At 43.9% G+C, this 27,115-nt stretch overlaps 1 protein-coding gene across 2 annotated transcripts in view; it reads right to left on the reverse strand.

The window, feature by feature from the left end:
• The window catches only part of Map1b (microtubule associated protein 1B), a 93,968-nt gene continuing 66,853 nt past the window's right edge, over positions 1-27,115 (reverse strand). The window contains exons 3-7 of one of the 2 annotated variants that reach the window (XM_027401637.2): positions 26,439-26,521; positions 23,883-24,023; positions 9,904-16,387; positions 5,702-5,940; positions 1-4,457 (exon numbers count right to left, since the gene is read on the reverse strand). In XM_027401637.2, the coding sequence (XP_027257438.1) occupies positions 4,302-4,457; positions 5,702-5,940; positions 9,904-16,387; positions 23,883-24,023; positions 26,439-26,521 (7,103 nt within the window). In that variant the 3' untranslated portion in view covers positions 1-4,301. Of the gene's footprint in view, positions 4,458-5,701; positions 5,941-9,903; positions 16,388-23,882; positions 24,024-26,438; positions 26,633-27,115 lie in introns of both variants that reach the window. The other variant, XM_035440519.1, reaches the window with a different exon arrangement.

A 27,115-nucleotide genomic window follows, 5' to 3' on the forward strand; every position in this document is an offset into this window, starting at 1 on the left:
AACTTTTGCCACTTTGTATTTTATTGTGGAACTGAGTTTCTGTTTTTTTGTTGTTGTTTTTTTTTGTTTTTTTTTTTCCTTTACATCAAATATCCTCAATGGAAGAGGGGATATTGCACACAAATATCATAAAAGCACTACATATTACTTTCACTGGAAACTAATTTTTCTACATTAGATATGACTGGATAGGATGGAAGTGATGCAGGATTATAAGACATAATACCATACACAGCTGCAGACCGACACAAACACCATTCAGAACAAGAGAGAGGAGTGAGCTGCTTCTCCACAGCCGGCCCGGGACTGTACGCTGCCTGCAGTGCAGGAAAACAAGACTCGGAACCATCGCTGGGGTGAGGGCAGCTGAGCAGAGCCACTTCTCCAGGGCTCCTGTTTTGGGGAGCTCCACACTGCGGAGAAGCCGATTCTTAGCTGTTGCTGTTTTCCTTCCTTTTCAGTTTTTGATGCTGCCTTTGAAATGAATTCATAAAGTCACAGTTTTTGTTTTGTTTTGAAATAGTGAATAGTTTTAACACCAGGTGAAGAAAACCTAATTGCTATCAAAGCGTTGCTCATCCCTAGGCTGCTTTTGATGTGTTGTTCAGCTGGTTAAATGATAAAAGCTTACAGTTCCTTTCACATGGAAACAGAATCTTTTCTCCTAAATATGAAGTACAAAAGGAAAAAAGAAAGAAAAGTCATTATTCCAACTCACAAATACCATTGCCAAGCAGGAACCTCTTGTGACAGGTGACAGAAGAGGCAAGAAAAGCAACTCCAGAATTGTAGTTTCGCTCTCAGGAGCTGAGTTTGGTAACAGAATTGGAAGGTGGTAAAATTTTCATTAGCAAATAATTAAATTTATAAAATAAGTATTAGAAAGCTCCTAAATTTCATAAGCTATTGGAAACACTTAAAACATCCATATACACTGGGGAAACCATTCACTATGATATGTAACGATAAGAAAAAATTTTTTTTCTTTTGAATTCCATGGGAAATGGTGTTTGGGGTGAGGGGTCGGTCACTGTATCCAGTCCCACCACAAGACTGAGAAAGCATGCATGGGAATTGGGGTTTGGAAAGAGGACAGAATTGGTTAAAATTGGAATGGAGGATTATCTCTAAGATTTAGTCTCTGTGGAATTTTGTTTACAAACACTACCAAAAAGGTCATGATCAAAGGGAGTGCTAGCTCAATAGAATCCCATCATTTAAAGAGGGTGGAAATCCCTTCCACTCAAATATTCAATCTATACAATTGGATTAAGAATCATATGCACAAATCTTCTAGAAGTCTGTGTCGGTTTTTAGCTCTCACCACAAATATACATGGTCCATTGTGATGGCTACTTCTAAACTAATTGTATATGTATGGAACTAGCAAAATCAGATTAGCCAAGCAGGTAGGAGAGGTACTTGGGACATCAGGAATCACCTGTAAAGCAAAGGTAGTTCACCCTGGTGTCCTTGGCTCCATGGCCATCACTGAGAACGGGGGTGCAGGAGGGTGCTGCCAGATTGTGTAGGAAATCAGAGCCAGTGAATTGATGACAGTTTTGAAAAGTATTGTCCCCATTAAATTCTGTAGAAATAACAATAACAAGTATGGGGTAGAGTGGTTGTAACTGAAGGCTGGCTATGGCTCTTGTTGGATATCTGTATCTTTAAAACAAAATAATATACAGGCTAAATAAATTTAATTTGGGAAACTGGAAAGTAACTCCATCTTCTATGAAAGAAAAGTCAGCCAGCGGTCTGGATTTGGTAAGAAGGCTAGAAACTGCTTCTTTTCTCATTCGTTATTCGGACAAATCGAACAGCTATCATTAACTAACTATATTCAGCTTGTCTCATGAAGTGTGAAGCAAATGAGTTTATAGTCAACGAAGTCTGTTTTCATCACAATGACTTTTCCATCATATATGACATTTTTGTACCTTTAATGTGTTACTTTTACGGGTTTGAAAGAAAAAGGATAATAAATAAAAACTGCATTCCTAGAGACGCCTAACAAAAATAGAATATTAATTTTCTTTAAAAAATTAAACATTTGGAAAATGTGATTCACAGCTTTAAGTAGACTGCATGGGTCCTCAATGAGGGGACCCTAGAGAAGCATTGTTTAAACCCTCAGAGGAAATAGCAGTGCGAAACATATACTTCACAGACGAAAATAAACTAAAATGTAAATTCTGAAATAAATAACTAACATAGAAAATAAAATGAGGTCATTGTTCACTACTCTGTAGATCTTAAGAGTCTGTAGGAAATGTAGTGTGACAGAGCACAGCACAGTTGTTGCTGAGAAGGGTGCCACCTCTGAACCCCGCTACATGAATCAGCCACTTGGGACTTGTGATCTGGCTTCACGGCTTTGTGGTTCAGGGATGACAGCGATGGACATCATGTCTGAACTCTACAAGGTGAACGGAGGAGTTGGGAATTCATTTGTTTTCAATCTATTATTTCTTTCATTTAATGTTTTCCAGAAAAGAAAGCCCCCAAGCAAACTGGTGCGAGGGTTCTTCTGGACGTGGCTCTTTTAACCTTATGATGGACAATCTTGGAAAGAGGAGATGGGACAGCTCTGGGTGACGATGCACTTAAAGCCCTCAACAATAGCCTACCCTGCTATCCACCCACTCTCAGACAGCACCTACTCACACTTCCATGATATGAGAGTCAAGGGGTGGGAGGTATCACCATTTCTGGTACTTATAGGTTTGTAATAAATATAATGACTTCAATATCAGATTTCAAATCTTGCCAGAACCTCAAAAAAAAAAAAACTTCAATTTTTGTGTTATGAAACACTTAAAATAAAAAAAGATCATCACTTGAAATTTTTCTCTGCATTTTCCTGTAAATGAAAACATTCGGTAAAAAGTTCATCTATGAAAAGTTCTCATGTATCTTTAAAAAAAAAATCTTCTGTACATGTGTTCCCATCACTGTGTTAAAATGAGTGGAAAATTAAAATAGCCAAAGCAAGACAAAGGAAGGCAAATACTGTACACTTGCTGGGAACCTCTTCCACCATAAGGTTCACTGTTTTCCCAGTTCTGATCATAGAAGCCATTTTCGATCTTGAAGTAGTTAAAGAAGCTGTAAGAGGCGCAACGTGTTTGGCTGAGGGGCCACAGGTGCATCAGTAATGGTGGTATTCAACAAGCATGACTCAGCACTAAACTGTTGGACCAATCGCATGAGCTTCAGTACCTTCCCTCCCCACACGCTCCTCTACCTGGAGTATCTACAATCCTACATGGATGTTTTAAAAACTTGCTGTCTCACATTAAAAAATAAGTGCATCAAGTGTCTTTTTGTACATTCAAGTCACTTCCTAAGGCAAAATGTCTCCCATATTTACTCCCAACTGCTTTGGTATTTGCTTCAGTGAATTGGGGTGGACGTGGCTGTTGCTGCATGCAGGTTGACTTGGTGTGGACTAAGTGGGTGGACAGACGCTGGGAGCATGCCTTAGATCAACCTACTCATAGTGTTTGAAAAGCCGGAGAGTTCTGAATGGGGCTCAAGCCACTCGCATGTCCAGTCTACACTTGCTACATTATGCCATGTGCAGCCTTTAGAGTAAAGGCATTTAATTAAGGCGTGAAAAATCTCATGCCCTCATAACAGGCTTCGTTCTTTTTGTTCTTTAGAAACATGCTTTAGGAGATTAAGACTCCTTCTGATGACTCTGATGAAAATGGAAAACTTCACCAGTGTAGACCACACAATAGCTGCTGTCAGAGAAAATGCAGACCTAGTTGCTGGTGTCTTCAGAATACCCCATCCTGCCCACTCTTTCTCCCTGGGCATCACATCAGAACTCTCCACCACTGCATCTCCTTCTCTTGCATTCTTTTTCTTTCTCATTCTTTCTCTCTCATCCTCTCTCTCCTGCATTCTCTTTGTCCCTCGCTCCCCGCTCTCTCCCTCCCCTCCCTCTGCCTCTCTTTCTCTCTCTTTCCCTCTCTAAGACAAATGCCAATACCTAGCAGAAGTCAGTTGGGTGCGCGAGTGCATGGCTTCCAAATGTTCAGCAGAGATGAACAGGGGTAGGTAATTTTGCAGTAACTTGAATTCTAGTGTGGGAATATGGTTACTTCCCTTAGCGATCAGCAAAAATTGAGAAATATCAGTGACTTGCATCACCATGACACAGTATAGCATTTGGCAGGTAATTGTTCAGTGACTTAATTAGATGAATGGACGTTTTAGAAAAGGTAGTTTCAAATTCAAGAATTTCTGGAAACAAAGTTCAAATCCTGTGGTGTGGCCGGCTGTGGTTTTTACAGTTCTATCTTGCATGCAGGGAAGGATTCGTCTTGCATGACCACTGTACTGCTGCTTGCTAAAACCATGATGTTGAGGTCTTGCTGCTTCTCATGGGTCTCCTGGTACCATTCCCTCATCACCTCTGAGTCATGTGTTGGGATCAGAGTCACCTACAGAGGGGGAGAAAAGGAGATATTGCAATATTTCAAGGGCATAGATAGATGCCGGAAGTAAAAACAAAGCAAGGTATTAACTGGATCACTAGAGGAAGGGGACAAAAGAAAAATGTTGTTTTCTCCAAAAAATGCAAATGAAGTTTGCAACTGATATTTTCCAGGAACCATAATCAAGCTGTAAAAATAAAAAGGGTTTTTGTTTGTTTGTTTTCAATGAGGGGAGGGGTTGGAAATTAGAATCTAAATCAGCTAAGGGACATGTCAGTTCATTCATCTGAATTTCATTGTTGGTTTTTCAACAATGCTGGAGTATTAAGAAGTGTTTGGATTAGGTACAGCTTCTCATATTTAGACTATATTCCATATTTAATAGAAGAAGTTTTAGTTATTGCAGCTCAAAACCCTCAGAAGCTCACCCGTTGGCCTGAAAACTGGGTGATAACAGGAGTGGAGCACTGATTGGTACTTCTCATTTGAATACTATGGAAGTGTTATAAATTAATCTTATTTAAGATGCAAACATAGGTTGCTAGATAATTATATGAAAAAAAAACTGTCAATCAGATGACCAGTGATCACAGGCCAATAGAGAGAGACAGAGACTGGGTGGTTCATGGCCAGACCTGAGAGTCTGGAGTTGAATAAACAATGGCACCACCCTGGAATTCCACCTGGAGACTGGATCCCCATGCCCCTAGCCCAGTGACCATGTTCCCATTTTTAGTCTACTGGTGAAACACAAATGAGTAAAAAAAATTCCTTAGCAGCAATTCCACAGACACAGGACCACTTTGATTTACACGTACAATACTCAGCATGCTGTAGGAACAGCAATTCATTTCAGGTCATTTTACAGATGCATGAACTCTGTCTTAGGTAAGGTGGTTCTCCACTGCCACCAATGGTGAGCCTTTCAAGAATTTTACTTTGGGACAAGCATGGCAGCGCATGCCTTTAATCCCAGCACTGGGGAAGCAGAGGCAGTTGGATCTCTGTGAATGCAAGGTCAGCCTGGTTTACATATCGAGTCCCAGGACAGCTAGAACTGCTACACAGAGAAAACAAAGGGCTAGCTTCTGTATGTCAAACTGACTTTCTGTGTAGTATGTTTCACATGCAATACTCAGGAGGCACCACATGAGAATCTACAATCACAAAGATTCCCATTTAAACATGGTTCTGTCTCCACCTCTAGACCTAGCTCAAATGCAGCTCAGATGGTGGACGTGTGCTCTTACCTGCATGTTGCTTCCCCACTGGGCCTTCCCTTCCAACAAGGCATCCAGGACAGCCCGGCTGGGCTCCTCAGCAGCAGGGTCATTCCCACTCACCACATAGTAAGATGACCTCACTCTCTTGAAAAATTCCACATCAACATTCTTACTATTGCTGTGGTTGGGAATATAGCACAGGTCCAAATACACAGGGAGGCCTGGAGGCACGGTGGATGACTTGGCCGTCTTAGTGGTTCCTGGTCCTTTGATAACAAAGACAAAGCAAGGGTCATAGTAGTGTGAAGACACCAATACATCCACTTGTCCCCAGCTCTGGGGTCCTCTGGGACATGGAAAGGCTGGTAATATTATTATTTCCCTGGCACTTTGTACAGGTCATCAAACACAGGGAATCTGAGAAAATATACCATGGTTGTTTATCATCTCAATAAGAAAAATTGAGGTTGAGCTGGCTTCCCTTTGCAGACAACCCATCAGGAAGTAAAAAGTTTTCAGAGCTTTTCAAAAGAGGGAATTAGACAGTAAGCCTCTCCACCCAAAGATCTATTGATGTGCATTTTAAATCGAAAAGCTCTACAAGATGGTGGCTTAAACCATGGGTCCTGATGCCATATAGATTGAACAACTGAACATGGATGGATTGATAATTTTCTACAGTAAGAGATTTATGGTCACCAGTGACCAAAAATTAATTCAAAATCAGATGTGTAATGAATGCTTGGGGTCTCTGACAGGGCTTGCCAGTATGGCTCACACAACTCCACTTGCAGTCTTGGTTCTGGACCAAAGCATGCCCACTATGGGTTGTGCCTGCCGTCATACTGTGTGATGGCAATAGATGGTGTCTGAAACACGACACTCTTGTAGAAACATAGTTTAACTAGAAAGACAGACTTTGCATAGTTTTCTACCATCACCTCAGCATGCAAGTATCAAATGAGTGTATCTTAGATTGGCTTATGCTAGAATGCTTGATTTAAAAATACAACACTGCTATTTGAATTAATGGCTTGAGCTTCAGAAAAAAATTTTTCAACAATTTTGGGTTGGAGCTGGGAAATAATTTTCAATAATTTCTGAAATAGTCCTAAACATTCTTCTGCCATTCTCTACCTGCATATCACCTCACATGAGGCGATATTCTCAGCATTGATGATGAGGAAACAAAAATATTGAAAAATGATGATCCTCCTCTCATTGCACAGCATCAAGTACACAGCTAGAATTTAATTCCTCATGGAAAAAGTGAAAGGTATACTCACTTCACCAGTATGCAGATTTTCATCTTTAATAAATAAATTCTGTATGTGATCAAAGAATTGGTTTAAAATAATTTCTATATGAGTTTATATCAATATATGCTTGATTTGTATACTTATTTATATGCCTGGACATACAGGGTTGTATAAAAATTTCATTTTTTATACAAAGAAAAAGGAAAAGGTTTAAGAAGCTCTAATTAATAAACATTTTAAAAATCCAAAGGAAGCATTCATATTTGGTAAACCATAGTTTAGTGGCCTTAATAATCCTTTTTCTGGTCTCTTAAAATTTACCCAGAGTTCACTGGGATTCCCTAAAGTTTGATCCAGGAAGTAGTTCAGACCTCAACCTCATATAATCCATAGGGTCCTCAGCATCTCAGGCTTATCCAGTAAATGGATGAGCTAGGCCAGTCCCTTAGGAAACGGAAATGTCTCTCCCTAGACAGGGTTAGACACCAACCTCTGGCAAAGAAGGGTCCAGAAAGACTAGGCTTTGCTAACCAACTGGGCCCCATCAGTCTGGGGAAATACCTGGCAGCCAAAATTCCCAGCCTAAATTAGAAAGACCTGGGAAAAGCCAAGATTTGGATGAGCTCCCCCAAGTGTCTGGGCACCCCTGTTTGGTTTAGTATTCTGGAGACACTAGTAGAAGGAAGGAGGATCGGCCTCGCTGCACACCACCACAGACAGAACCACCTCAGTTACTTAGTGCCACAGGCCTCATCTTACGAAGTCTGACCTAACTGTTACAGGGCCTGGGCACGCCTGATGATTCAAATGGTAGTGGGTTTGAGGACACTGATCCAAACCCATTCAAAACAGCTCGATTCTATATACCAATTCTTTCCTTTCTCCATAGGAAGTTTAAAAACTGCCTCCCCAAAGTCAAAACAACCAGTGAATTCCATCAACCATCCAATGTTACTTTGGGGGGTGTGAGGGCAGGGGAAGTGGAGATGGTGAGAACGGGCCAAACTTGTATTTAGATAAGTAAATTCATTTTATAAATAGGTTGGAAGACCATGCCTCTGTGTGTGTGTGTGTGTGTGTGTGTGTGTGTGTGTGTGTACTTGATGGAGACAGAGACAGAGAGACTCATTTTGACTTATAAGCCAGGTATGGTAGCACACTCCTGTAATCACAGAACTTGGGAAGTGGCAAGAAGAGGATCAGGTATTTGCAGTCATCCTCTGTTACATAATGGACAGCACATCCACTTTTCCCTTGAACATGAAAATCTTTATCAACAAGTGAGTGTTTCCCACAGATATACCAACTTTCAAAGCTATCAAATGAACACCCAGGTTTGTTTGCAAAGTCAATTTATGATTTATTTTGCCTGTTTTAGAAATGTGAGTGTAATGGGATCAGGGTCTCGTGCATGCCAGAATACACAATACACGTGGGGATCAGAGGGGACAGCTTTCCACACTGGCACCCAGAGACTGAACTCAGGTCATTAAGTTTGCATGACAAGTGCTTTTACCTGTAAAGGCATCTCAGCAGCACTGCCTTTACCTCTTTAAATGTCAAAAGAAAAAAAAAATTCATTAGTTATATGAGCTAATGTTTTTGGCAAATTTCAGCTGTTTTTTTTTTTTTTTTTTTTGTACCTTATTAGGTCCTATTTAGATAAATTCTATGCTTTCTCCTGAGTATGTGACAGTTGTCAACTCTTCTAAAACAGGGAGTTAATTATCTGGCGGCTTTACCTTTAATCTGATCATGAACAAATTCAGTTTATTTTCTGTGTAAATTGTAGAAAGGCCAAGCCTGACCAAATCTGATGTCCATGTAAAATAAAACCCTGAGAACTAAGATGTCCTAAAGGGCACTGGATTTGAAAGCCCCAGAAGTTGGTCTCTAGGGTTTTCTCTCATAGACCAAGGAAATGCTTAAATTAAGTTTTTGCTTTACATGTTTGGATAAATAAATATTATTTTGTGGTCAACGATCTCAGGGCAATTATGTGACACAAACAAAGTGTATTATTATAAATGATTAAAGCAACAGGATGAAATTGTGTTGCCCAGAAGCCATTCCATCAAAACCCTACTCACACCGGTTCTGGTGGTACACTCCTGTGATCTCAGAACAGGTGGTTGAGGCAGGAGGATCACAAGACCAAAACCAGCCTGAGTTATAAGGCTAGAACCTGTCTCACAAAATGGAAGCCTCAAGTCACTGCTGTGAAATGGAGAATGCTGTGCATCAGTGGCAAATTGGGAGCTCTCAAACATCTCTATTTAGCTCCTGTTGAGTTGAATTCCAGTCTGGACAAGCAGTGTGTTAGTGAGGCCATGGGTAGGAAGGAAGAAGAAAACAGCCTTTAATTTGTTCTTCTCTTTGTACTAGAGAAGAACAACTGGAATGCCACTGTTCATGAGCAGGTAAGAAAACACAGCCGATGTTTAAATGGGCACAGACTGCCCAAATGAAAGCTTTTTAAAAAAAAAAAAATGTGTAAATTTTTATAATTTTACATTTAAAATTTTTCAGAAGAAATAAATATTGTGCCCAGAATGAACATTCCAAGTTTGCTAGGGAACCTCTAGTTTGCTATAGGTCTTTGGGTGCTCGTGGCCTATCATCTCAATGTGATTTTTAGGGCAAATATGCCTGAAGTCTCCCTGAACAGCCTGAGACATATTCTTACTTCTGAAGGTTTGCGACAGGCCTGCAGCTACATCCAGAATGATACTAACCCAGCAATCCCACTTGGTGGATTCCAGCAGCACTGGATATACTCCGCTATCTCTAACCCTGGGAGCCACTCTGGGCCCAAGAAGGTGTACCTTTAGGCAGAAGAGGAAGGCAGAGGGAAGGAGAATCATCAGTCCCTGTTCCCTGGTTTTCCCAGCAAAAAGCCAAATAGTGTGTAGACAGGCTTCGAGTGCAAATGCAACCATGGTCTGAATGTAAAGGGTCACCCCCACGTACCTGCTGTTGCGGTTTTCGCTGACTTGGATGCGGAGGCATTTGCAGCATTCTTAGTCTCCTTGTCTTTCTCATCCCCACGTGTGGCTTTGATCTCGGGAGTGGTGGTGGTCTTCGTAGCCTTTTCCACAGATTCTTTCTTCTTTGGAGAAGCCACTCTGGACACCTTGTCAGAGGATTCCTTCAAGGCTCCTGGTTTAGGAGACGCTGCCAAGGGCTTGGACTTCCCATCAGCCTTCTTCACAGGAGAAGAGGACTTGGTCTTCGTGCCTGGTTTCTTGGTCTTAGTCTTCTCTTTCAGGTCTTTCTTCAAAGCTTTGCCTAGGTTCTGCTCAATGGCCAAGGCCTCTGGGTCCACCATGGACACATCAGGGTGGCGAGGAGAAGGGCTTCGGTCTTGCATGGGGGCTGGAGGTGGGTCCATGTGTTTGTATGTGACAGTTTTGTCGGTGGGGATGGTCTCTGACTCATCTTCAGAGTCGATGTTGGCATCAGCTGTGATGGAGGGGCACTCTTCCGTCTCTGGGGGGACATCAGAGTCAGTCTGGGATGGGGCTGACTCACTGACAGAGGTGGGTGGAGTTTCATCACATTGTCGGCCCTGTTGCTTTCCTCCTGAAGGTGGAGGGGCTCCTCCGGACTCAGCGAGGGGCTTCTCAGAATCTTCAGTGGACTCTTCACTAGCAAACCACTCGAGAGGATTTGGATTAATGAAGGAAGGTGAGAGCTCTGTCTTGGGATGTTTGTATTCACAGGAGGACACAAGACATAAATCAACATCTTGGCGTGCCTCTGAGGGGGACCTCTTTTCTGGAGTGTAGCATCGATCTGAAGTCTCATAGGAGTATGTGGATGCCTGTGGGGTCTTGGTGATCTTCTCCATGGTCTCATAGCAGTATGTGGCGGTATCTGGGCTCCGTGTTGTTTTTGTAGACATCTCATAGGAATAGCTCTCAGACTCAGGAAAACTGCTAATTTTCTCTGTGGTTTCATAGGAGTAGCTACAGTCTGCAAGTGTGTGGCCACCATCCTCAGAGTCATCATAGCCATTGCTAATGTCATCCAGGAGCCTTCGAGATCTCTCCGTCTTTTCATAGGTGTAGCCACCTACCTCAGGGGTCCGCGTTGTCTTCTCACTGATCTCATATGAATACCCACCCTCTTCGGGGGTCCTCGTGGTTTTCTCAGTAATCTCACAGGCATAGCCACCGTCTTCTTGGGGCTTGATGGTCTTCTCAATGGTCTCATAGGAGTATCCACTGTCACATGGGGATTTTATGGTTCTCTCCGTCTTCTCATAGTAATAACCATCAGTATCAGGGGCCCGGGAGGTTTTCTCATATGATTCATAGTCATAATCTTCTTCATCTGGGGATCTGGTGGTTTTCTCAGGCTTCTCATAGGCATAGTTAAAGTCACCAGGTGTCTTCCCTCCACTATCCTTCTCCACACTAGATGTGGTCAAGTCTCTATTCAAGGCCAGATGATGTTGCATTGTGTCAAACAACATCGAGGCACGGAAGCCATAGGGCTCTGCAGATGCGGCATCCATTGGTGGGGAAGAGGTTTGTCGACCTGCTGCATTCTCTGTGGTTGCAGAAGTTGAATCTGAAAAGCCAGGTGAATATAAAGGTGAGGACTCTCGTGGGGTGAGTGGAGAAATATCGGATTTTGGAGAGAGCTTCTCTCCTTCCAGACTTTGAGCTTTCTCGGAAGTGAGTGAGGCATATAAGGACATATCTCTGGGAGGAACAACATCAGACAGAGTGTCTTCCTGAAGAGGAGAGGCTATCTGAGAAGGGGTGTGAGCAGAAGAGGTGGATGGGGAAGCCTCCACCTGAGACACAGAGATGAGCTCAGACAGATCATTATCTTGGGTGTAGGATGGTTCCTCCATTGGTGGGATCTTATGTGACAAACTAGAATCCTGGATATCAGAAGGACTATAGTCCACTTCAGTTGGGCCATTTTCAGTGATGTGAAGCATACTCGCACCCACAGTAGGGTGATCAGGAGACTGTCGGCTAAAGTCCATAGCAAGGGAGTGCTCAGGGGATTCCTGGCCAAATTCAATAGACATCGAAGACTGTTCAGATCGGTGATCTTGAACTGGTGTCCTGGACTTGGCTGTCTTAGGGGAGAAGTCTGGAGGAGAAATGGACATTGGTCTTGGGCACTCTTCTTTAGATGGAGACATTTCTGTTTCCTGGAAAGTAGTAGGTGTCTGCACAACAGATACTGAAAGGGAGTCATCTACCTCTGTGGAGTGTGGGGAGCCCACTTCAGCATGCAGAGAAGGAGACACGTCATCTGTGGTTGGCTCTGGAAAAGAGCTTGTGGCCACAGAGGCAGTAGAGACTGAGGCCACGCCCTCCATGTGAGAATAAGTATCTTCTGCCACACCCTCATCCACGGGAGTGGCTGATTTGTCTGAGACAGTGCCTTCTGAAATGGACATCTTGGTGTCTTCTTTGAAGGAGCCAAACTGACTGACATCTATTTGTGTTGGAGATACATCTCCTCCCAATTTTCTTTCATCCAAAGCCAGAGCTGACTGAGAGCTCATGATTTCAACCTCATTGGTTTTCTTTTCTGGACCAAAGTCTTCCCTTATTGGTATGAAGCCCGTGCTTTTCCCTTCCTGTTCTTCTTGGTAAAGACCGGTGGAAGTCACTTCAGACACCGGGCTTTCTCCTTGCTTTTCATTCTTTCCTTCAAAGGGGCTTTCGATACCTCTGCCAAGAGCCTTGCCATCAGCACTGAGAAAGTCTTCATAGGCAGACTCAGATCCAATAAGAGGAGGGCTACGTAGAGGAGACAGAACTTTCTCAATAGGAGACTCCGAGTCTGGCACAGGCTCATCCATGGGGCTTATGGAAGCTCTCTCATTCTCATCTTTGGCCTCCTCACTGAATTCAAAACTCACTGGAACTGCCTGTGGTTTCTCAGTGGCTTCTGTAGGTAGGTGACTGGCCTTCTCATCAGTGGGAGATTGGTAGTAAGGTGTGTGGCCAGCACTGCCAGTCACAGACTGAGATGGTGACACTACTTCCAGGGTCTTCTCCTCAGGACTGGCACAATGCTCTTCAACTACTGCTTGGGTCATTCCAGGAGACACTGATGTCACGTCTGCCTCTGCAGAGACTTTAATCTCATTTGGGGTCAGAGAGAAATTCACACTGCGTTCACCCAGGGGAGTCTTCTCTATGGGTGATGGCGGAGAAGGACTCAGGGATGGACTCTTGGTTGGGCTAAGTCTCTCATCCGAGACATCTTTGATGTCCAACGCAGCACTGGCTTTCACTTCTTTTTCTTCTGAGCAGTAAGCATCACGCAGAGCAGACTTGCTGAATTTGTCTTCTTCCATGGAGGAAGGTGGTGATATGGTGGAGGCAGAAGCATTGTAGTCCTTGCCATCAGTGGCGTCTGTTTTTGACCCTTCCGACAAGCCATTGAATGATGCAACGATGGGTTTGGAGTATTCCTGAGAATACAGCGAAGATTCATATTTGGTAATATTTACGAACTCCTGAGATGGGGACTCCGTCTCCTCATTGTTGGTCTCATCACTCATCACATCACGAGGAGTAGACATCTCATCCATTGGAGTAGGCTCACTAGATATCTCAATGGTAGACTGGGTATATCCAGAGGTGGCAGTGAATTCCTCCGGCTGGTCTTCTCGATTCTCCTCATCGGAAGCCGTGGCCTCACTCTCGGAGCCTCCAGGTAGAGTCTCATCATGAATTGAAGATGCAGGTTCTCGGCCAGGAGACTGGGCTCCAGGTTGCTTGGTTGGTGTGCTCAGGAACCCGTATTGCTCCTCAGCAACACCAGCCTCTGCGGCCTTGTCAACCACAGCCATCACATAATCTTCACCCTCAAGTTTTTCAGGCTCATAGTCTTCCTCTCTGGCATCCTCTGCCTTGTCCTCCTCCTCACCCTCCTCTTCAGATTGTTCAGCTTCCTCTTTCTCAAGTGCTTCATCCATGTCTTCTTCTGCCCGGTCATCACCGCTCGTCACAGACTCCCTCTTCTCCTTGATGTGCACATCTGCCTCAGCCTTTGCGCTTTCATCATCTTCTGTGGGGCTGTGCTTAGAGGCACTCCCACTCACATTATCTTCCCCATCCTCTTCTGGCTCCTCGGCCTCCTCAGTTTCTGCCTTCTCTTCATAGTCTCCAGTCTCTGAGGATTCTTCAAAACCAGCTCCCTCGTCTTCAAATTTCTCAATGTCATCCACTCCCTGCTTCTCAACTGGCTCCAGCTCCTCGGGGGTTTGCTCACATTCACCTTCCCCTTCAGTGGTAGTGATCCCCTCATCAGGTGACTCAGCAGAACCTTTGAGGACTTCTGTCTCTTTCTGGATGACGTAGGCTTCCACGGACTCGGTTTCCTTCAGTTTCTCTTCATCTTCAATGAGCTCCAGCTGAGGTTTGATGTCCTTTGCCACATCAATCTCCTCAGCCTTTAACTCCTCAAAGTCCTTGGTTAGATCCTCAGGGGATGACATAAGGGACCTCTCAGCTTCAAGTTCTTTGGCAGGACCAGTGGCCACTATTCCAGCCGCTGCCACTGCAGCAGCTGTGGTAGCCGCAGTGCCAACAGCTGTGGCAGCTGCCTCTGTTGTCTTGCCTTCCTTCTTAATGACTTTAACTTTGCCCTTGTCCTTGAGCTTGCTAGCAGCAGCAGGCTCCTTCTTGGTGGCCTCTTCTTTCTTCGCTACTTTTGGTTTTAATGCAGCTGGTTTTTTTGTTTCTGACACAGGAGTGGATTTCTTTATGTCTTTGGAGATCTTCTTAATTTCCTTTTTGGGTTCCTTCTCTTCCTTTTTAACTTCTTTCTTTTCCTCTTTCTTCACTTCCTTCTTGGCTTCCTTCAGGGGTGTCTCCTTCTTAACCTCTTTCTTCAGCTCTTTTTTCTCCTCTTTTTTGATTTCTTTTTTGACCTCCTTTTTCACCTCTTCCTTTTTTGGCTTCTCATCTTTCTTGAGTGGTGTTTTGTCTTCCTTTTTAGCCACTTCTCTCTTGGGCTTTTCCTTCTCCTCTTTCTTTTCTTCAGGTTTTGCCTTTATTTCTTTCTTCACCACTTTCTCTTTGGTGACTTTAGGTTTGCTCTCAGTGGCTTGCTTCTCAGCCACCTCGGCTTTCACAGGGGACTGCTCCTCTTTGCTGGGTACCTCCTTTTCTGTCACTGAAGGTTTGGTTTCTGTCTTTATTGGCTTGTCTTTTTTCACTGTTACTTTCTCTTTGCTTTCAACTTTGGGTGTTTTTTCCACTTGGCTAGGTTTTGTGACTTCAGGGGCTTCTTCTTTGGACTCCTTCCTCACTGATTTACTGGGAAGTGGTTTTGTAGCTGGCTTCAGGCTTTCTCGGCTGTCAGCCCTCTGTTTCAATTTGACTTGTTTCACTGTGGGGGTGGGCACCTGGCCAGTGAGATCTTTTTGGGTGGCCAATGGCTGCTTTAGGAAGTCTAGGTGCTTGAGTTTTTCCAGTCCTTCCAGGATGTTGTACTGGGTGCTGTTTCCGGGAAACAGAACTCGGATGATTTTCTCAGCCGGGTTGGCTGGATGCCATACAATCAAAGATGAGACTGAAGTTAAGTAGGAAATTGGGATATCTACTTCTTGACCATTGGGCAGGATTAGTTCAGCCTTGTCTTTGTTGGTGCCAGTCCACTGTTGCATAAAATATTGCATTTCTTTGCTGCTCTTGACTGGGTTAAGCACGTACATCTCAAGTTTGCCCACTCCCATTTTTTGGAATAGGATGACAGGCTCAATGGTATTGCCTACGCTTCTAAATAGAGGCTCTGGTTTCATGGACAGTTTGTTCAGATATTGGAGGGTGAAGCATGCTTCTTCTATGCTCCTCTTCATCTTGATGTTGGGCTCTGGGTTTTTCAGATTTTCAGGTACATTGAGAAACACAACCCCCAAATCAGGGGAGATGAGGTTTTTCATCCAGTCACTGTTGCTGGTGGAGCCCTGGGACCTTTCCTCTTCCAGCTCTGCAATCTTCCGCTGCAGCATGCTATTTATGCCAGGCAAATTGTCATCCCCAATGTGGGTGAGCAGGATGGAGTCCACACGGTCCAAGTGCCGAATGAGCTTCCAGAAGCAAGATTTTCTTTCCGATCCTCCATTGATGAGCATATTGAATCCATTCACTGCAAACAGGGCAGAATCACCCCGGCCCCCTGGGAAAATGTAACAGCAGGGCTTGGAAAGCTTGAGAAATCCGCCTGAGGTCGGCGGTTCCAGGATATCAAAGGGAGAAGGGACTTCCACGGACTCCGAGAGATACTCCGTAAACTCAGAAAGTCCCTCCATTTCTGGCAAGATAGAAGCTGAGTTGAGCTTAATGTTGATGAAGTCTTGGAGATTGTGTCTGTCAAGGTTGGAGTTCTTCCAGTCTCCCTCCTCGGGGCAGAAGAGGGTGAGGCTGGCTTTGTTGGCAGGGTGGGTGGTGCTCAGGAGCTCCCCAATCTGGGTTTGTAAAAAAGACAGGAAGAAAAGGGTTAAGTGACGTCATCAATCACCCATCACTCCCATCTATTAGTTACTTTAGGATCACTGACTTTACATTAGGCTAATAGCAAAAGTTTGGCTACAGTTCTGATTAAAATATTGATAAACTTTTATTTTAGAAGGTGGACAGCCTCTGTTCTCAGTCCCTGCATGTACCCTTTGCCACCTCCTGACCTTTGCTCTCAAATCCTCTCCCCATGTGTGTCTTTGCCCCAGAACTCAGGTTCCAAAGCCCAGGACCATCTGGGTGATTGACACTTGTATTGCAGCAGTTATAAAGTAATCTGGATACTGCCTCTGGGTGGGTGTTAGCCATGCAAAGATTCTCACTAACAAATATTAGGCTATCACAAGAGAAAGCTGCATCCATCATTTCACCATGGGTTAGAAACCTTTATTTTAGCCTAAACTAGACAAAATGCCAGCATGAAGAGGAGGTTAGGTGTGAAGTACCACTGCCAGCTAAGGAGCTATTGCTACGATAGCTGCTAGAAAGGGGGTTGCCAGTTTTTTTAAAGGGTGTGACAGGCCACACATCCAAGAATATATGGGCAGCATAAATTGGAGAAAGTGGGTTTTAAAAAAATGAAACAGGACATAATGGTAGGGGGAAGGGTCAGATCTGGGAGGTGTTATGAGGAAGTGAATATGATCAAAATATATTGTACAAAATTCTCAAAGAACTAACAAAAAGTAAAACATTGGTTGTAACCCACTGGACTTGACAAAAGGGGCATGAATGATGCATTTTAGGACTTCAGATAATAGTGTATTTCTTGATGTCTCCTTTCAGAATTTAATAGGCACAAAAGAAAAAGGTTGGTAGGTTTATTTTATTTTTTGCTCTAGGAGACAAGGAGTTGTTGATTGCCCACTAATACAACAAATTACTAGGTTCTGGCACCCACATTCTGTAAGTGCCTGGCCCAGCAGATCTTCTGCAAATACAAATGCTCCTATTGAAGCCATGATAACAAAGTGGTCTGGCTTTGTTATACAAACAAGTGGCCACATTTATTCCTCCATTTAAGTTTAAGTCCAAAGTGAAAAAAAATCAAAATAAATAATTCCAAGTTGAGACTCTCAGTCCTCCTCATGATCTCAATGAATTTGGAGCAAGCTGGCTATCAGTGACTAAGATCTCATTTGGCTTAAACATTTTTCAACACATCATGCATTACTTCCCAAGGAAGGGAATATGGAAAACTGGATCCAGACCAAAACAAGTATGGTTTGGAAACAGTTTTCTTCAATATCTAGGTCATGTATTTCTTGGTTTTGGCTCAGGAAATGCAAATAATGCCATTAGCTCCAAACTTCAGTTTCAGCAAATCTCACACATCAGTACAGAGGTTCCAGTGACAAAGGGTCTATATCCAGATACAAATGATTTGGGGCCAAAACCAAGGGTCATTCTTGAGCCATGGGCTCTGAATCCTTGCCCTTGGTTTCTTGTCTCAATGAATTCCAGAATACTATCACTCCTAAGCTATGCGTGTGAGGGTATGTATGCAGAAGCAATGTATAGAAGCCAAAGTTTCCCATATTAGTTTTCAGGAGAACAGTCATCTTTGTTTTGTTAGACTATCAATCCTGAGCATAACAGTTGATGTCACAAAATACAGAATAACAATGCTTTGCTATTTTCCTCTGACTTGACTTAATTCCGTTGCATAAAACAGTTAAGAGTCAACTCCTGTTTTGGAAACTAAGCAAACTAACACAGAAAGTGGCAAATATCCATGAGGGTAAAGGGCACCACTGATCAAATCATTCCTTATAAATGTCAGTTATCCTTGGGGGAATCTTTTTTCACGTTATTTGTGGGCCAAGGCAAACATGAATAAGGTTTCATTTTTATTGCATTCATTCATTCATTCATTCATTCATTCATTCATTCATTCATTAGGTATGTATGTGGCATGGTGTATGTGTGTGGAGGTCAGAGGGTAACTTGCTGGAGTTCGTTTTCTCTTTATAACATGTGGCTCCTGGGAAGACGTGAGGGGGGATCAGACCCAAGTTAGCAGGCATGGTAGCGCCTTTCCCCACAACAGCCATCTCATTGGTCCTTTAAAATTTTTTCTTACTCCATTTTATTTATCTTAAAATATGATTTCTTGTCCAATAATTGGCGTAGACCCTCATCACCATAATTTCAGCACAATAAGGATTCTCTCATTCCCAACTCTCACACAGAGTACATGAGAACTATTCATATCTACATATTAGGGAACAAATCAAAGATAATCCAAGCTGCTAAGACTTTCACAGTGGAAATTTAAAAATAAGTTGAGTTCATTTTAATCTTTGAGTTCCAGTCTAGCTGAGCTGAAGCGAGCTGAAGGTATAGTCTAGCTGTGTGTGTCTGAGGTTACTCACTTATTAAGTTATGTCAATGATTTTAATGTTTTATTTAGATTTATTTATTTTGTTTTATATGTATGAGTGTTTGGCCTCCACATATGTATGGGCACCGCATGCATGCCTGGTACTTATGAAGGGCAGAAAAGGGTACCAACTACCATGTGGGTGTTTGGAACAGAACCTGAGTCCTCTGGAAGAACAGCCAGTTCTCTTAATTGCTAGGCCATCTCTCCAGCCCCTAATTTGTAACTTTTTAGTATGAAACATAGAGTCACCTAATTCAAGGAGAAAGTAAAAAGACTTAAGGGATATTATCCTACTTTCTAGCTCTTCACCTGTCCCCAGAAAGTTCCTATGAAAAGCAGAAAATGACTCAAAAACAGATAAGGTTGCCAAGAATTCTGAGGAAGTCAGAGATCATGGAAGACAGCCAACAGCCATTGCTGGATAGAAAATGACGATTTAATGAAATCAGGAAAGCAAGCCAGAGAGTGAAAGTCTAATCATTCTGGAAAAACATCAGCACACTGTACCCGATGAGACAAGAACGTAAAGACAAGAGTTGGAAAGACAGATGGAATAGGGCAGGAGATAGGAGGGTATCACAGCATCCTTGGGGATACCCAACAGAACTAAAGCCCCTGATTTTTCCCATAGCCCAGCTCCAGGCCTTTGACAAGTATCATGATGAGGATGGAATTCAAGGACAACAGATGACTGAAGATACCCAGTCCGTGTTGATGCTCAGTCCACACTCATTCAGTGAAATGGTGGGATCAGTAAGAAGTATATGAGAACATTGGCAGTACGAAGGGAATGATGACTAGTTCTTTGAAATCAGGACTACTTCGAAATGAACCAGAAGTCATGTTAACAGTAACAGCAACCATATGGCACACCCTTATACAATGAAAATTTCTAGTTAGCAAAAACGTTTTCTCTCTTTTTGTATTTTAGTTGTCTTTGTTTCCTCAGTGTATAAGCAGACTCAGTACACTAGGTTACACACTGCACTTAATTTGGTCAATTCACTACATGATGTCTTCCTGCAGCTGTGACAAGTGCCTGTTGATGCTTATCAAACACAGAGACAGTTCCCATGCTTCTCACAAAAATGGATGGCAGACATGAGTAGGAGAAACACTGCTTTGGTGTAAAATCATACCTTGTGTTAATTACCTTTCCTGATAAATTCAGGCACACTTAAAGAGGAAGGAAGATAAAGGAATACATGGCTTTACCAGTGATATTAACAAAACAAGATTTTAATTGTAAGCCACAGATTTCTAGCTGTATTTCCTTTTTTGATTAAGTAGCTTGCTTAGCTGAAGAGAAACTACTGTAAACAGTGTATTTCTGGGCTTTGGCCACACATTTAACAGGGTCTTGGGACAATGCGATAACAGAATTAGGTGGGTTTATAGGCAGCTCCATAAGTAGTGCTCCTTAGTGTCGGCCTGGAGGAGGTCTGTGATAGGCTGTGTCAAACTTCACTTCTGTCCTGTTGAGTACTGACTAGGATGAAAATGGAGCAGGATGTTTGTCAAATCTGTGCATGGCTTCAAAATGAGAGACATAACGGAATATGGGATGGTAGAATTAAGGCATTTAAGAAGGCTTTGGACTTGATATAATGCCAAGGCAACTGTGAACAGCATGGCATTCTAAAGAGATAAATGTAAGGTTCAACAAGCATCAGAGTAAAGGATTGGAAGATGTGGCTTAACGACAATATCCCTGGAAAACCTCGGGGATTTTAGCTGACAATCAAATGGATTTACATGAAGCCAAAGAAGCTTAAACTTCAAGGCCCCTCACTAGCCTGGTCCTCTATTGAAGTACTGTATTTTAAAAGTGTATTAATAATGGGTTTTCTTTTCTTAGTGGGAATCTCCAGATTATGTTAAGTTGCAGAATGCCTCAAGGCCTGTATCTCTTCTCTATTGACATTTAATTATTGTCAATTGGAGAAAGTTGGAAGCTTTTAGACTTATTTATTAACTTGACTGGAAACTCTACAAATTACAGTCTGGCCACATGACTTCTGGAATATGGTGTCTAGGTTAGGTCAGGATACCCAACAAATTGTATATATGTGTGTATGTTTTTATGTTCTCTCTTTCTTCCTCCCTCCCTCCCTTTCTCTTCTTCTCCCTCTCCATCCCCCTCTCTCTTTGCATTGACACTGGTTGTCAAACCCAAGGTCTTGAGAATGCCAGGCAAGTGCGCTCTACCATTGAGCTACATCCCCTACCCAAACTGTGACATTTTAAAGAAACCCGATTAAACAACACTCCTGAGACAAGTCCCTCTTGCTGGATCCTTCTCTTTGATTTTAGCCTCTAGAGTTCTTCATTCTTCTCTCTCTAGAGACAACATCTGTCTTCTGGGCTCTAAATGCCCATATCACACAAATGGATTACAAATGAGTATCTCTAGACAAGTCAATGATCCTTAGGCTCTGGGCTCAAATATCTACCTGTCTGATACCTCCAAGGTGTGTCAAAGAATGACCAGTGCTGAAAGCTTGAATTCCCCCCATACCTACTTAGACAGAGAACACACAGGACTGTTTGCAACTTATGGACAACAGAGCAAAACCAACCATGGTTAATCTAGGGGATGAGTGGAAAGTGTAGGTGGATACAGGGTCAAGGTCCCTCCTTGAAGATATAGTGAAACAAACAAGAAAATCTTTCCTATGGAAAGGTTGAAAACTGTTCCAAGAAATGTTTGCTTTTCTAATGTTACGTTTCTTTTTTAGTTGACTAGTATGTTTCAAGGATTGAAGAAATGCAGCGAGACTGGACAACAAATGACCTCACTAAGACATTCTGCAAGCCTTCTTCCAAGGCAACAGTAAGTAACCATAGCTCCAAACATGAATATTCATTGGTCTAGTTTAGTAAGTTTTACAATTTTTTTTTATTAATTCTCCTGCATGCCTGTCTGTCTGTGTAGTACAGGCATGTAGTACCCTAGGAGGTGAGAAGAAAGTGTTGGGTCCCCTGACACCTGAGTCACAGAAAGCTGTGAGCCGCCATGTGGGTGCTCGGAATTGAACCGGGGTCCTCTGGAAGAACAGTCATTGCTCTTAACCACTGCCATCTCTCCAGTCCCTAGTCTAGTAATTTTTAATCCACTTTAGCTGTGACATCCCTTCTTCAATGTCTAGGTAAAAGAAACACAGGCTGAGTTCCATAGGTTTAGCAGGAGGGCAAGCATGAATTCCACCCTTCCCCCACCCTAATACTAATGATCTAATCTATTAAAGAAGACTCTGGTGATCCTCTTGTGTGCACTGAGCATGACTTCCTCCAGAAAAGGTGGGGTAGGAGAGGAGAACATGACCCCCTGTGACCTCAGTGATGGCTGCCCAGGTGTAGCAGGGTTAGCATCTACCTTTATTACTACAAACCCTGGAGAAGTTGCCCCTTCTATAGAACTTGAATTCTTTAGATAAGGTTTTCCTTTTCTTTGGAATTAATGGTTAAATTGGGCACACGAACGGCCCATTGTACAAAACCTCCATTTCCACAACTTTTAGAAGTGATTTAAGTAGCAACTTTATAAAACTATTCCTTATGTTAAAGGGGCCCAGATCAGTGGCATGATGCCTCCTTATGTAAAATCTTGGCAATGATAAAATGCTTTTCCTTACACATTTTCCTTGTTTAGTTTTCACGGCAAAAACCCAAACCCATGATGTGGGCAGAAAGCGAACACTAGGAAAGTACCGCAGAACTGAACAGGAATGCAGGAAGGCGCCCATGTGCATGTAAATGAGCCCAGGCCTCAAGGCTGAGCTGAGCTTACCAACAGAGCCCAACACGACACAGGGGCCACTTCCACCCTTCTACAGCCTGCTCCTCCCTGAGACAAGATGCTGACAGCTGAAATGCCAGACAAAGGCCCGAGTGCCCTTCGTAGCACATGATCTGAGAACATCATCTTGAAAAAGAGCTGGCATTGCAGTGACTATTCACCAATTTCAGGGCAGTCTAAACAGGGGAAGTCACAGCTCTTTGTCTTTGTCTCGGCATTTCAGGGCAATTGAGCAATGCCAGTGTGATACATCAGGGTGTTCGGCTCAGCCCCGGAGGAAGAGAGAACACAGCTGTGGAGAAGGTCACAGGCAGAGCTTCCTCCTTAAGGTGAGAAGACAGGCCAGCAGTGAATGAGCCGGAGGCCCCTGAGCCAGGAGCCGCTTGCCAGACAGGGGTCTGTTTCTCACTCTGCTGAGCTGGTGCTATGTGCCTCCAGGTACAGATGACCTCACACCCTCTGAGAGAGCTCCACACTATGTAAAAATGTTCCCTTTCACAGTCCTGTGCTGCCTACCCCCTCCCATTCGGGGAGAGAGGAAGCTGTTGTGTCATCTCGCCAGGGTTTTACTGAGGCCTTCAGGTGGAATGAAGCTGGGCAGTTTGCTGAGAGGACAAGCACACAGAGACTTCTCTGTGAAGTGAGGTGCTGAGGAAGCTTGAATGCAGGAAGACAAGACAAAAAGCCCTTCCCAGCATGCCTGAGACACCAAGGCTCCCATCTCAGAGAGACAGGGCTAAATGGCTCTGGTAACTCCTACCAGCACGTCCCTCAGCCCACTCCCACCCCATCCCCACTTCACCCCACCCCACCCCAAGCTTTTCACAGTGCTTCACTCTAAAGGGTACAGTCATTAGAGGTAAGAGAAATTGGAAATAATCAGGCCAGGAAAAGTGACACAAGTCCTAGCAGGGAGGTCCTGCTGAAGCCAATAGATCTATGGAGAAGTCTCTTGGAATGTAGGGAAGCTGGGTTTCTTCTGGAGCGTTGTCCTTTCTACTACTGTCTCCAGCACTTCTGCCATCTGGAAATGCTGATCATTCCAATGCCCCCACCGCCCACCTGTGTCTCCAGCACACCAACAATGGTCCCACTGCCCACCTGTGTCTCCATCACACCGGCCGTGGTTCCAACTATCCTCCGACTGGAACTGTGGTCTAGCCCAGGCCCAAGTCATTTTGCCTCACAGTTTTGTTTATTCCAAAGGGGTCCGCCCCACCTGCCTTGCCCCACACATCAGGACACGCTGTACGGAACCTACCTCTTGATCCGTGAAAATCTCTATGAAGTTCTGGAAGGAGAAAGAGCCTGACTGGAGAATGAGCTCTCCAGTGTTCTCAAAGCACTGTCCTGTAAGCACCAGCAGTTTATGGCGGGCTGCGTCAGTGATCATCAAGCGCACCTGAAACACAGTAGGGGTGCAGAGTATAAATGAGGATGTAGAGAGTGAGAGGCAGTCCCCGCGCCCCAACACCAGGTCCTGATGCCTGAAGCTTATTACCAATCAAACACACTCATTCTAAGAGTCTAATTTCTTCAGCAGAGAGTGGGGGCAGGGATGTTGGACAGAGCCTTGGCTGTAGGAGTTATTCATAAAATCAATTGTGGTTATTAGTGCGCCCGTGAATACCATTTTAGAGCTTTGCATCAACTTTCTCCCCTGAGTTCCCTCCTCTTTCCAAAGCAGTCTTCACAGCTGGCAAGCATTTGTTCCACAGCTGTTGGAAAGTGTCTGCTAGCAGCCTGCAGCCTATGAGGCCAGGGGAGACCTGTGGATATGTCAGTTCAGGTCCCGCAGCTACCCTCAGAAAAGAGGTGTTTCCAAGCAGGGTCTCAGAACTACCCATTCCTACCCAGGATTCCTGCCTTCCAAGCCACAGAGCAAGCACACCATGCTAAATGCCTACTTCAGAGCTAGCGGCAAGGGGCTTGACACTGAACACAAAGAAAAGGCGACCCCTGAATGGCAAGCTGGGAAACTGAATTGAAAATAGTCTGTGCTACAGAGCTCTCAGTGAACTTTCAGTTACAGGGAAGCCAGCTGTCCTCCAGAGGAACACCACCCCCAGCACCAATGTTCTCAACCCAGTTTGTGAATATTTAGCGCAAACTATGTGCCCCACATAGTGTTCTGCACTGGGGAGAATTCAAAACTAAACAGGCCATGACTCCTGCTCAAGAACCCCACAGGCCACGCCTGGAAAAACACGAATGCCTAAATAGTTGTTTCAGACTCATCTGATCCACAGGCTAGCTGGATTTAAAACAAACAAAAAAAAGCTTTTATTTTATTTTTCCTTTTTTTCACAGCTAATCTAGGCAGTCTACCTGGGTATATACTAATTCTCCACCTCCACCTCTTTGTGTGTGTGTGTGTGTGTGTGTGTGTGTGTGTGTGTGTGACAGAAATTGTCATCCCAATGCTTTTCACAACTCCACGCCCTAAGGGATTGTCAGAGATTTTGCAGGCAGAAGTAGGTCAACACAGGCCCGATTATGACAGCCCCAAAGTGAAAGCAACTAAGAAATAAACATGCATATGTGGTATATATATGCAAAAGGATACTATACAACCATTAAAAGGAGTGCAGAATTGACATGTGCTACAACACAATCGAATCTTAAAGCAGTTAAGCTAAGTAAGTTAAGCTGAACAACAACCAAAATCAGGCCACATGTTTGTATGATGCCAGGTACATGAAATGTCTGAAATAGAAAATTCTGGAGAGAAAAAATAGGGGTTCCCAGAAGCCAAGGGGTAGTGGAGTGACTGCTAGTAGGTTTAAGACGTTTTAGGGAGTGACAGGCATGTTTTGAAGTTAGATGGTGATCATATCTGTTCAATTTTGTAAACATTCTTTAAAGAAAAATCACAAAATTATCTACTTTCAGTGGATGGATTCTGTGGTTTATAAATCCTATTCCATTATGAAAAACCATATAGTCAGAGTTGCAAAGGCATGGACAGAAGATACCACAGCAATGATGCTGCCAGGGCCTCTGGCTACTTTAATGTCCAAGAAGCATCTCCATCTCTAAGGAGGTGGGAAGGGGGCTCTGTCAATGCTTGGCCAGAGGGATGGAATTCTTATGTCAAGATGGGTCCTAAAATTCCCAGTTACTCCCTCTAGCAATAATTTCATGTCATGCTAATGATACAGTTGCAGTGGCTACCATGTACACTTTAGCCACCTTGTGCCACTCTGTTCTGAACACTGAGCACTTCAAAGCACAACAAGTAGGGACATTAAATGGGGGACTGTTGTGATCATCTTTGCACAGAGGTGTGAAACGAAGCTGCAAGATAACTTGATGGAGACCACCAGCTTGTAAATGGCAGACCTTGGATGATGAAGCCAGGCGATCTGGCCTGGGCTAGAGACCATGTTTCTGATGCTTATGCTAGCCTGCCTTCCAACCATGGCTGAAGGCTGGCCTGGATAACTCTGAACAGGGATGCTACTAGGATGCTAGCCTTCTCTGAGTTCCATCCCTGTATGTGCCAGCCTGAGGGCTTACAGTCTATTTCCTCTGCTACATTCCTGTTCCCCATCCTGGCAACAACATACCCGATGTGTGCCCCCAATTCCACACCCCTTCACAAATACGCTTCCAGCTGGCACTGTCCACTGTGTCCTGAACAGAAGAGGCTTCCTGCGATGATACGAGATGCAGACCCGCTGTATCAAGGAAGACTGGAACCTGGAACTTCTCCTGCTTGCATCCTTCTCCAGCTGCCAACTACCTAGCCCCACCGATCAGCCAAGCCTCTATTCTGTGAGGCTCTGAGGAAGACCTCACAGCACTGAATACTCACCTCAGTGCTGACTGCTTCATCCGAAGGGTTGATTAGGACTACTGTTTCCAAGACGTCACTTCGGTGATGAAGGATCTTTTGTCCTGAAGGCACAAACACACACAAAGAAGAGACCTTTAGCTTTTCCAGATGAAAGCTGCTTGCCTGCTTCTGGGACAGCAGAGGAATTTCCACCTCCGATGTGGCCCTGGAAACTGGGAAACACAGTGGGTGCTACTGAGCAGGATGGTGTACACACAGCAGGCTGAACTCAGAGCTGCTTGGTGTAGCCCAGGGCCCCCAGGCTCTCACACTGGGTCTTTCATGGTCAATGGCGAGGCAGCCTCCTGACCCAATGGCGGGGTTTTCATCTGAGACCAGGGAGGGATGCCAGCAAAACTCAACGGGGCTCTTGACATTTCCTTTCTCATGGTAATTGGGGATGTTTCTCCCTAACGGCCTTTCTTCTGGTGAGAACTGCTAGGAGATTAATTAGGAGCCTCATTGTGCAATGAATGACGGCCAGAAACCCGGCTAACAATTAACCCAGCAGCCAGAATGGCTGTCTGAGGCAGGCTCATGGTCTGTTGGGGTATTCACTAATTAATTCGCTTGCTTGTAGAAAAGTGAAGAAACTGTGGGCAAATGAGAAGCGGAGAACAACCCTCCCACAGGACAGGGTGGCCGAACTGCCCGCC

Source organism: Cricetulus griseus, chromosome 2 (assembly GCF_003668045.3).
Source record: "Cricetulus griseus strain 17A/GY chromosome 2, alternate assembly CriGri-PICRH-1.0, whole genome shotgun sequence".
NCBI lineage: Eukaryota > Metazoa > Chordata > Mammalia > Rodentia > Cricetidae > Cricetulus > Cricetulus griseus.